This window comes from Sipha flava, unplaced genomic scaffold (genome assembly GCF_003268045.1).
Source record: "Sipha flava isolate LNK unplaced genomic scaffold, YSA_version1 76_pilon_pilon, whole genome shotgun sequence".
Lineage (NCBI taxonomy): Eukaryota > Metazoa > Arthropoda > Insecta > Hemiptera > Aphididae > Sipha > Sipha flava.
In genome coordinates this window covers 132,947-144,797 of record NW_020273616.1, presented here as the reverse complement: position 1 = coordinate 144,797, position 11,851 = coordinate 132,947, and the positions used below count along the sequence as shown (strand labels likewise).

At 28.3% G+C, this 11,851-nt stretch overlaps 2 protein-coding genes across 2 annotated transcripts; one reads left to right on the top strand and one right to left on the bottom strand.

The window, feature by feature from the left end:
• Nucleotides 1-898: 898 nt before the first annotated feature.
• On the top strand, nt 899-2,783 carry LOC112692670 (28S ribosomal protein S17, mitochondrial). The gene is made up of 3 exons (XM_025567407.1): nt 899-1,141; nt 1,216-1,424; nt 2,445-2,783. The coding sequence occupies exons 1-3, from the start codon at nt 1,022-1,024 to the stop codon at nt 2,614-2,616; spliced, it is 501 nt and encodes a 166-aa protein (XP_025423192.1). The 5' UTR covers nt 899-1,021; the 3' UTR covers nt 2,617-2,783.
• Nucleotides 2,784-5,589: 2,806 nt separating this feature from the next.
• On the bottom strand, nt 5,590-10,616 carry LOC112692669 (probable cytochrome P450 303a1). Its single transcript, XM_025567406.1, has 8 exons — nt 10,513-10,616; nt 8,397-8,485; nt 8,059-8,310; nt 7,452-7,988; nt 7,182-7,362; nt 6,383-6,500; nt 6,178-6,319; nt 5,590-6,050 (listed from the first exon to the last, which is right to left on the bottom strand). The coding sequence occupies exons 2-8, from the start codon at nt 8,482-8,484 to the stop codon at nt 5,869-5,871; spliced, it is 1,500 nt and encodes a 499-aa protein (XP_025423191.1). The 5' UTR covers nt 8,485; nt 10,513-10,616; the 3' UTR covers nt 5,590-5,868.
• Nucleotides 10,617-11,851: the final 1,235 nt, after the last annotated feature.

Sequence of the window (11,851 nt, the reverse complement as noted above, 5' to 3'; positions counted from 1 at the left end):
AAATATACTACAATGAATCACAGAAAATATATTTGGTAGACAAATAATATCCATTAGGTTTTTGAGTTTTTCCCATTGTTGTTATAACCATAAAGTCAAATGGAAATAGAAATTGTAATTTGTATAATACTTTTACTATAAAATGAATAAAAACTATTAATATATATATACACAACTTATTTTGTAATTTAGCGCCCCCCGATCAAAACTTCCAGGACAAGTGCCTCGGTTCGCCCCCCCCCCCCCCTAGATCCGGCCCTGTTCATAGGTAACATTTTTGGTTGTGGAACGAATAGTGGTATTATCTTCCACGGATATTGCTACGGTTATAGTCATTTACAACCATAACTGAGGTATTTATCAAATAATATAAAGTAATTTAAAGTAACAATTTTTTTACTACATACCTATTTAATAGTCATTTTTTGGTACATTTCTGAATATTGTATACATTTGTATTTATTAGAGCTTCACAGATAATGTATTTTTACCGCCATCTTGCAGTTGAAAATACAACCAATTTGAAGGAAATTATTATCAAAATAATTTCAATATTAAAAAAATATTAAAACTTTCTCAAGTTATGAACAATAATCAATCTATTAGAACCCAAAATCATACTATTTATACTTTATTTGGAATCGGAATAGTTTTTACTTTATTTTTTTTTTGGTAATTTAAATATTGGTGTTGAAAGATTTTTCATTCTACTTTAAAAAATAAATAAATATTATTATTTCTTACTAAAGAATATAAAAACATATTACAGTTCAATATTAGTTCATATTACAGTGTATAGCAGTATAGGTAAAAATTTTAATAATAAAATTTCAATAGAAAAATTGGAAATAGTTTTAAGGCGTTCTTATCTATTTTAACTTGTGTTATCACTTTTCAGTTTGGATTATTTTATTATAATTTTACACATTTTTATACGGTTTACATGCACGATTATACCATTGGATAGTATTTAATTATAAATTAGCTTTAAATTTCATTATTGATCGTAAAATTCACAGCAATGAGTTTAATTGCAGCCACTAGATCTTTAATACTTATGGGCCGATGTGTTCCATCGGTGAAGCAGAACGCATCAAAAATTATTGTAAAAAAATTGGAACTAGACCAGAATCTTTTAATGGTGGGTTATTATTCAAAATATATTATAATTACCATTACTTCTATCGATTTAAACATCTTTGTTCGACTTTTTAGTATTTCAATAAAGATGAAGTATATTATGCTCATGATCCAGAGCAGCAGTGTAAAACAGGTGATGTGGTCCTGATACAAGAACTACCTGAAAAACTTACCACGTATATTACTCATAAAGTGCTCAAAGTAGTTTATCCTTTAGGCGATGTAACAGATCCTATTACTAATAAGAAAGTAGCTGGTCTCCGTTGCGGATCAGTTCGTTATAGGTTTGTCTTATCACTGATTATTAATTAGTATCTAAAAAGTTATTTAATTTTGATTCCATAAATGTAATTCGCATAAAATGTAAATGGAGTTATCAAACTCTAATAATGTCTTTAAAAATGATTTAGTCAAATTGCTACAGACATAATCATTTACAGTTATAATACAAAATGCATGTATTACTTATAATTAGTGCTGAAATTTTAATGTGCTTAAAAATAGCGAAAAATGACCATAAATAATGCAAAAATGGTTTTAAAAAAATTCAAAAAATGCATTGAAAAATGGCTTTAAAATTTAAAAAAATTACATTAAATGTACATAAATATTTTATTTTACTTTATATATTAATAAATAAAAAATTATTCTTTGTTGTTACAATAAATCACGAGAGCAAGCCTCCTGTTGTTCCTCGATAAGTTTTTGTAGATATACATATTTTTTTCTCGTTCTTCAATTTGTTCTATTCATTGTACTCCATTAATATGTTTGTCTCTTGATATATGTTGTTGTATGGTAAAACAATTTTTTACAGCAACTTTTACATTGCATACCTTACATATTAAAATTAAACCTTCGGTAGAAAAAAATCTATAATCTATAATTTTAAATTCTAAAACACCAATAATGACTTAAAAACCTCTAAAATGCTCTAAAAAATGAGAAAAATTACCTTAATATTAAAAATTATCATATAATGCAAAAAACGCAAATTAAATTTCTTATTTTAATTTAAAAATACCTATAACATATTTGTAACAAAAAAAGAATTGTACAGAAAGCTTCAGAAAAAAATGCAAAGTGCATCGAAATCCTAGCCCTACTTATAATGTAATTATATATTAATAATAGGTTTAACATATTATAATTTTATATAAGTAAACTATACCTAACTTATCAAAATAAGTTGCAAATGTTTTTAATTGTATAAATATTTTGACACATTTCAAAACTGTTTTTAGTTAACAATATTATTATATATGATTTAATTACATAAAATCAAACTTATTTTATTGATCTAGGGATGATTTGGATGAAATTGATCAACTTTATGGTCCAACCAAAGAACGTTTTGATTATAAAAGTGCTCCTGAAAGGGGTTGGCAAGAAGACAACAAAGATTTTAGTCATAAAGATAGCTACATCAAGTATCATGAATCAGGAGAAGAACAACCTTACTCAGTTCCAAGATAAAAGTTTCACTCGATTATCTCCTAATTTTTGTTGTGCATATGTAGGAAATGTAGTTAGTTAATAATATTAAAATAATTAAATTTGATCACAATTTGGTATTTGATTCAACTAAAAGTATGTAAAGTATGTATTGTTTTTACTAAGTACTAAATATTTTTTTAATAAAATGTTTTTTTTTTTTGGCTTATTCCGGGCCTTGAAGGTCCATCATAAAATGTTATTGATGTTGGTAATTGGTAAGATACTAGATATCAATCAAAGAATTTCAGTAAATTTTATGGTTATATTTAAATATTTATTTTATCTTAAAATTGAAATTTTAGTATTTAGTTGAATTCCAGTTTTAAGGTTTACCAAATCAATATATAATTAATTTTAAATATTTGTTTTAACTAATCAAAGTTATTTTTATCCAATTCTTCCTATATATGATTAGAATCAGACCTAACTTTTTTAGAAATAAGATTAGGTTTACATTGATTACCGTGGTGGCTTTGCAAATAATTCAAGCGAGTTAGGTGTGTATCATCAAAAGTTATATTTCATAATATGTTTTTCTTATTAATTCCTATGTGCTTAAAGTATTTCGAGTAAGGAATACTTCTAATATTATTATTAGTTTGTGTGTTTTTTTTTCTACTTGAACATTTTATAAGTTAAATTATTTAATAACTAAATAAACTTATACCTATAAGTTCCTAACCTATACCTATTATGCTTAATATCAGGGCCGTTCAGGAGGGGGGCAACGGGTACATTGTGCCCCATGCCCCCGGAATATTTTTTTTTATGGGGCCCCCTTAAAGTTTTGATGTATAATAATTAATAATGACGAGCTGTCATCGACCGGCTACCACTGTTATTGAGACAAAAATTATTTTCTTTGTGTCATCCACATAATAATATACAATTCTATTAGTGACATTATATTGTAATACCATTACAAAATAATTGACACATTTTTTCATGTGTTTACTATACAGTATACATTGCCCAGCCAAGACAATTTAAAGTTGAAGTGTTTGTAACAGCATTAAATAGGCTTTTATCTGATATTTATGGTATTCATGCAAGTATGAAGAAAATATCAAACACATTTTCTTCAATTATCAGCCCACCAGAAGAACCATGTGATGAATTTTTGTAAGCTCATGCTGAAATAATTTCAAGTTTATAATCTAATGATGTGTGTGCTAGTGTATTAAAAGAGGAACTACGCATTTATTGTAAAATACACAAAGTATCAACAATTATTTTTACTGATAGCGAAATTGCATCAATTTCTATTCTTAATCAAATATATAAGAAAGGACTTCAAAATACACTATCTCAAATATGTATTTGTCTTTGAATACTTTCTACCATTCCCACGTTTGTGTCAACAGGAGAAAGATCTTTCAGTAAACTGAAATTAATAAAAAGTTATTTACATTCAACTACAGAAGAGAACCACTTAAATCATTTAATACTTCTCTCCATTGAACACAAGTTAACAAAGACTTTAGATTATGATGATGTTATAGACAGCTTTGCTGAAAAAAAAAACAAGAAAATAATTTTTTTTTTTAATTTTCTTAATTTACCTTATCTATTTATTTAATCCAATAAACATCCAAGTTCATATTTTCCTTGAATAAACATAATTATTTAGGAATAAATTGTACTTTTTAGTATAATATATGGTGATGCGTTGTTTAGAATTTATTGAAAATTAAGTGTGTAATGTAGCACATGCATTTAAATAAGCTTGATTGGTTAAGGTTTGAAAAAATATGTTTGCAAGAATTTTTTAATTCTCATTGAGTATTTTGTTAATCATATCTTATTATTAAGGTCGCTGGAGGGCCCCCAAATGAATTTGTCCCAGGCCCCGAAAAACCTTTGAACGGCCCTGCTTAATATGGAAAAACAAACTTGGTCCATTAATAACCTCAATTAAATTAAGAAATCATGTTTTGTGAATAATTTGTATTATTAATAATAGCATTGATTATAAATATTAGTATTTTATTTATATCAGTGATAAATTATCACCGTGTAGTACTGTTAATTATTGCTAGGGGAGAGGACTTGTAGCATTTGCATATTTGTTTTGCACAATCAAAAATATAGCAAAACACGAAACAAATATGTTTCATGCTTTCACAAAGCTAGTCTTGAAATTTTATTTTATAATATAAACGCATATTTCGAGATTTTTTGTTTTAAGGGCATATTTCTTCAATTTTATACTTATAGATTTATATTTCAAATAATTTATCATCTCATCAATACTTTTCTGTCAACGTTCTTATTTCAAAAATTTGAAAAGATGAACAGTCTTTTAACAGTGAGTTAAAAAGTTATTTATCGGAATTTGGTACTGATGTGTTTACGACATAACGTAAAGTAGTGTGATGTTAAAGTATGATATAAAAAAACGATTAAATGCTACACAATATTTAAATGATTTATATATTTTATAAATAAATCGCTTTTAAAAATATAGAAGCCAATTTTTAGTGCATAAGTGCTTGCATATTTAGTGCTTAGTTAAACTAATATTTAATTTAATAATTGATTACTAATAACTATCAAACACATTTAACGTTTTAGTTGAGATTAATATTTCGTTGTATTTCAAACCCCAATTGTATGAGTTAAACGGGAGACATTGGAATTATATTCACACAGTTTGTGTTGTATTATTAATTTATATATTTTATTATTAATTATAAATTACAATTACTTTATATCTCATACATACGCCCTAAAATATAAACCATGTTTCTTAGCCTCTGTCCCTCTCGGTAAGTATATGTTAATTTATTGAGCTAAGTCGAGGAATAGGTGAATAAACATTCTCCCATCTTGGATTATGTCGTCCAAGCACATGATTTTTAAAAAAAATCATATTAATCTATGTATAAATGACATGAACTCAATATTATACAATGCAATATACATTTTATTTGTAGAAAAAATAAACATGAATTACAAGGATATCATTTGCACAAAATATATTTGATCGAATTTGTCTATAAAATGCACATAAAAATTTTGTACAATCATTCAGTCGTTCAAACGCGTACATAATAGCAAACGTTAACATTTAACTACACAAGACGGTGTGAACATTATAAATATATTACTATAAAAGTACTTCACAGTAAAACTATGAAAAAGGTAAGTAAAGTATTTAAATCATACTTGGAATCAAATATCAAAATAAGTAGATGAGAATTTGAATATCTTAAATACTTAAAAGCACTATCACGAACGCAGACTGACGTAAGCGCTGAACTCTCCGGGCGAAGGCGTCACTCCGTCAACGCCTAGAGTGCTGGGCGGTGCTTGTCCAGCGGGTACTGAGAAATCAAAGTTTTGTAACAGGCAGGCGGAAAACAAAAATATGTTTGACCTAGCGAGAGTTTGTCCCATGCAACGATGTTTTCCTATAATATGAACACATAAATATTTGTACATTATGTAAATAATTATTTTGCGGTTACATTTTAATAATCGAAAAGGTAATTTTTCTTTGCGTTCGAAACGCATGACTGATTATTTTATACTAATTACCGTATCCGAATGGCAAGTATTCGTCCGGAACAATTAGTTTGCCGTCACAGCCGATGAATCTATCTGGACAAAATCTGTCTGGGTGATCCCAAACATCGTCGTCGTTGAGCAAAGCGGCGAAATTTGCGATCACCATTGTGTCCTAACAAATAATATAATTTTACATACATTATTCCGCACGTTTTTAAAAACACGTCTACCATACTTTAGGAATATGATAACCCTGCAATGTTGTATCTTTGAGTGCCCTGTGCGGTATGCTAAAAGTTCTTCCCATGAAAACTCTGACCGACTCCAATACGAGGGCTTCTAAATAGGGCATGCTGTAACAAAATTGGAAACAGAGTAGTCAAGCGTGTCCATTGTAATTATGCATGGATATGCATAAGTATACGGTAGTGATGGGAATGAAATCCAGATTCTTCGAAAATCTGCCAAATTTCGGATTTCGGATTATGAAATCCAAAACTAGGATTATCGAATTCAAAATAGAAGATTTGGGTTTATTATTGAAAATTTCTGTATTCCAATCATATAACTTTCATTACACCACTTATTAGTCGTTATTTCAATTCTCAGACAAGATGATGATGATTTAAATAAGATATCTTCATAATTGGTAAACATTTCAAATCTTACGTACCATTATTTTTGGAGATACAACTAATAACTACAATTTATTTTATGATATCCGACTTATATATTTAATACTACACAAAAACTTGTATATGAGATTCTTAATTAGTTTAAGTCAAAATATCATTTAATTTTGAGGATGTTTTATTATTTTGTATTTACTATAAATAGTTCTTGAAAAAATACTAATTCAATGTTTTCAAATTCGAAATCCGGATTCAATGCAAAATCCGGATTTTAGAATTCGAAATTCGGGTATACAGTAAAATCCAGATTTCGGATTTCGAACTTCAAAAATCCGGATTTTCAAACTTCAGCGAATCCGGATTTTTCCCATCACTAGTATACGGAGATGACGGTACGCGTACTTGGGCCTGTCATTTAACGTGGGCAGTCTATCTCGACCTACAACTCTATCGATTTCTTCTTGAGCCTTCTTCTGGACTTCTGGATTCAGAAGAAGGTACAGAAAACCGAATCCCAACGATTTACTCGTAGTCTCGGATCCAGCCATAAACATGTCCATACAGATCGCTAAAAGCTGGGACTCTACGAGAATCATCAACACAACGCGACGGTTCAGTGATATATTATGATACAGTAATTAATATTTTACAGAGTAAACGTGCAATATTTACCCGAATAACTTTCTTTTTTATCATCAGAATGCAGCATTTGTAAATACACGTCCATCAGATCTCTGGGTTGGTTTAAAATAAACGTATCTTTATGACTGTCAAGTTCGGCTCTGAGGAACTTCCACACTTGTTGATGTATGTTTACGAACGTTTTGTACCCAGACGCTTCGGGAGCGATGTACCGTAAAAACGGAAATTGACTAAACAGAGCACCTACCATGTCGATGTTGGCGAACAGTTCGGTTAACAATGCTTGTAAATCCTTTAATTCTTTATCTTCCGAGTTGTATCTCTTGCTTGCCATCATTGACCACAGCGTGTTCAACACACCTACGCTGAAAGCGTCTCTCATCTCCATTATTTCTCCTTTGCCGTCTTTAGACTTCTTGATTTTTTCCTTGAAATCTTCCACCAACTGGACTGCTTCTTCTTGTACAAGTTCGGCCATTGTTCTTTTACCAAAACCGAATTCTCTTAAATGGCGCAACACGAACCGTCTTTGTTCCACCCAGAATTCTTCATCTGTCAGCAAAAGACCTGTGAAATAACGAATAAGACGTTCCAATCAAATCGTTTTGAATTAACACCAAATAAATGCAGTTTATACCCCTCCGTGTGCCCCATGTTCTCGTCTCATAGAACGGTCCTTGTGGTCGACCATCAAACTCTTCTTTGGTCAACATTTCTTTGATCGCGTTGTAACCACAACACACTACTTGTCTGTCTTTTCCTACTTTCAAACCAACAATTGGACCGTACGATTCCGCCAGACAAATAGTAGCACGGTACAAGTATCCGGTTTGTTTCCGAAGCGAACTAACGGTTAAAGCACTTCCCAAAATCGGTAACCACTTTGGACCTAAATTAAACATAGGAGGTAATTTTCTAGAAAAACAATCAAAAATTATCGTGTATATTTATCATGTAAAATCATAAAAAAAATACCTGGTGGATAGTTTTTTGGTTTTCTCATGTCCATGTACGACAAGAGCGCTACTACAACGCTGAACAATACTATTGCGAGTATCCACATCCTGCAAAAAATGTATGTGTAGTGGTAAAACTTATAAATTATTAAATCAATAATTCATAATATTTTTCTAAACCATATTCTGAATACTTTTGAAAATATTTTTCTTTCGTTTTTTGAATATTATCTATCGTTTTAAATTTATTATTATTTTATTAATTTTTATGATTTTAAATAAGTTAAAATGTTAAAGTAAATTGACCAATTATATATATCTGATCCGTAACACATTAAAGTTTTTCTTATTACTATCCAAAATAGTTTACATCATCCCATATAATTTTCACTTATTTTATTTTTTTGTGTTTTCAAATATTTTACAAGCTTAAAATCATGAACTGTATACACTAATATTACTATAAGGATAATATGAAGAAAATTAAATGTCAGACGTGTATTAAGAACTTGTTAAAGAATAGTTATTATAATTTTCTTATTAATAATTTTTTGAATATGTTATGAAAGTACATTATTTTCAAGTCTAATAATGGTGTTAAATACGTATTATTAAACTATTCAACTATCGACGAGTTCACGCATATAAAGTTTGACCATGAAAAAAGCATATATGTAAGAAAAAACCGGTAAAATACTTTACGACCTTAATATCATATTATGCACTTTATGCACCAGTACATAATAATATAAACATCAGTGAATAACTATGTTACGTATGTCAATTACATAAGTGAACTACGAGTAATGGAATTTTCATTGCCTGCTACTTTCGCCCATCGGAAACAAACGGGGGAACCGGTCATTCACTTTCCTTTTCCGATTCTCTCCTACGGTCCGACGAGGTATAAAACTGGTCTGGTCCGAACAAATATTGTGTAATACATATTACATCACATATCCTTTTTGAATAATCCATTTTGACTTCCCAGTTTAATTTTGATTACGGACAAAAATCGTGTGTTTAAGTTACATAAATAATATTATAGTATATTCTATAATGTAAATCACTGAACTTTCAAAAACATAACCATAAAAAATGTAGTTACAGATGTACCTAACTTAAGTTTTTTTTATTTTCATTAAATACTCGATTAAATATTAAAAAAACATTCTTAGTGCGTTAATATGATGTTTAATTATTAAACTATTATAGGTATCCACATATTTTTCTATAAACCGGTCCTTATAAAATAATTTATAATTCATTATCATATAGTTAATTTTCTATATTTTTAAACACGATGTTTTTTAGCTTATTTCTTAAAATGTGTTTTTAATAAATTTGTCTAAGATTAATACTTCTGAGATGTAATCAAGTTAAAATACATATAATTTAAGACATAGCATTTTATTTTATTTATTTGCAAATATGCTTTTTTATTATATTTCTGAACATTAGGGAATTATAACTAACAAAATATATCAATAAACAGAAGTGTTGAATATGTATGAATATTATTTTTATTGTTTAACATAATTTTTACTACAATTATTATTTTTAATAGGAATCTTTACGAATATTAAAAATCAACTTTTTAATTTTTTTAATTATATTTTGATTCAAACCGATAGTTTGTAATTTAGTGTTTTATTACGTTACAGTAAATTATTTTCTATAAAAAGTTTAATTTTTTTTCGAATGTTTGTATACAAAATTAATATTACTTGATGGCTTATGTATAGATAATCAATCATAATATCTTAAATAGTCATTTTATTGCAATTTAAAGTATAGTTTATAATACATATGCGTCTAATAATTTTATTAAAATCGTTAAACTGTAAAGTATTGAAAATTCTTGATTTATTGACAATATTCTTAAGAATATTAGACATTTACGTCGGGCTGAGAGTGTATAAAAACATTTTAAGTTGATATTTAAATTAAAAAACATGTATTTTTGATAGTACATTAAAAGAATATACTTCTATTATTATTTATAAAAGGTACTGAGTTATAACAATCCTTAACCTAATGGAAAAAAAATGAAAAACCATTCACAATGTACACCAAAAATATACTTAATGATAAAATACAATTTTAATCTACCAATAGTATAAAAATAAAATTACCTGCTATTTGGAGTCCACTTGTTCCTGAGAGCTGTGCAAGAGATTTTACTTTCACTCACTTCCGACACACTGATTTTATAGTCAATCCCACCGTAGTGGTTCTGTGATAACACACAGTGGATGTGGTTTTGGAAATGGCAATATATGAGACATGCATGTCATCACGTTTACCATTGCTGATGGAAAGAAAATAATTTTTTTTTATTTGTTGTATAATTTTATGTAATGCAATGCAAATATTCGCATTATAGATCGTAAGTGGAATGAATATAATATTTATTTTACAATCATCATGTATTATTTTGCGTTTCATTTTGGATTCTGAGTGAAACGCGGAATGTATTGGTTCTATTCAAATGTATATTTTCGTATATTTTTTTTTTTTTTGTGTCTTGATTTCGACCAGAAGGATTGCTATGATCATCACAATCATAAGAAATTTCTGAGAGGCAATGTTAACTAGTTGGTATTTAAAGGAATGTAATTACGAATAACTGACGAAATGTTGAGTAAAATTTACAGCACACCAGTTGTCGATTAATCAAATTTTTGTTTTCGTCGAAATTCAAAAAATAATAACAGTAGAGACTTAAAATTTTCATTGATGCCTTAAATATTGTTAAAATGTTGCTTATATAATAGAAAATATTGTTCGTTTCAGGTTCTATGATTTTCAAAAGATTTTTATGATATAAAATGAGAATACCATGTTTTACTAATTTCTTTTCGAAAATGTTGATAAAATCATTTTGGTCTGACAAAAGTCTCGATTACAAAGTTCCTCGTACGTATCTATTACTAATTAATAAAAAATATTGAGCTTAATTAAAAAAAAAAAAAAAATCAGTTATTAAATATTGATTAAACGATAAAAATCATGTACATTTATGTAATAAATAGTTTTATGAAATTTGTGTTGTTCTTAGGCACTTGACATTTTAATTAAAATTTGTGGTTTTCGATGCCCGGTGCAGAATTTTGCGGCACCCCAAATATATATCAATTTATTAATTATTTATATCATTGATTATATATTACTAATATAGAGGAAAGTAATATATAACCAATGGTGCTACTAAGACTATATTATTAGGCTTAAAGCCTGATTCACACCTGTCCGGCACGGCACAGTACCAGACTGAACCGTAACAGCACGGTTAATTCACACTTGTCCGGCACGGCAGAATACTGGACTGAAATGTAACGGCATATTATCATTCATGTGTTAGAATTTTGTAATTTGTTTTGAATTTTTTAGTAGGTGTTGATATCTGGTAATAAGAATGATAAAAAAAAATAATATAAGCATAGTAATAAGTTGATATTAAGATCCTTATTC

What these genes read in the sequence shown, in the direction of transcription:
- LOC112692670 (XM_025567407.1), top strand. Translation starts at nt 1,022, where the DNA reads ATGAGTTTAATTGCAGCCACTAGATCTTTAATACTTATGGGCCGATGT. An exon ending in TAGACCAGAATCTTTTAATG is followed by an intron (nt 1,142 to 1,215) that starts GTGGGTTATTAT and finishes TCGACTTTTTAG; the next exon opens with TATTTCAATAAAGATGAAGT. An exon ending in TGCGGATCAGTTCGTTATAG is followed by an intron (nt 1,425 to 2,444) that starts GTTTGTCTTATC and finishes TTATTGATCTAG; the next exon opens with GGATGATTTGGATGAAATTG.
- LOC112692669 (XM_025567406.1), bottom strand. Translation starts at nt 8,484, where the DNA reads ATGTGGATACTCGCAATAGTATTGTTCAGCGTTGTAGTAGCGCTCTTG. An exon ending in TAAAAAAGAAAGTTATTCGG is followed by an intron (nt 7,363 to 7,451) that starts GTAAATATTGCA and finishes TGATTCTCGTAG; the next exon opens with AGTCCCAGCTTTTAGCGATC. An exon ending in ACGTTAAATGACAGGCCCAA is followed by an intron (nt 6,501 to 7,181) that starts GTACGCGTACCG and finishes ATTTTGTTACAG; the next exon opens with CATGCCCTATTTAGAAGCCC.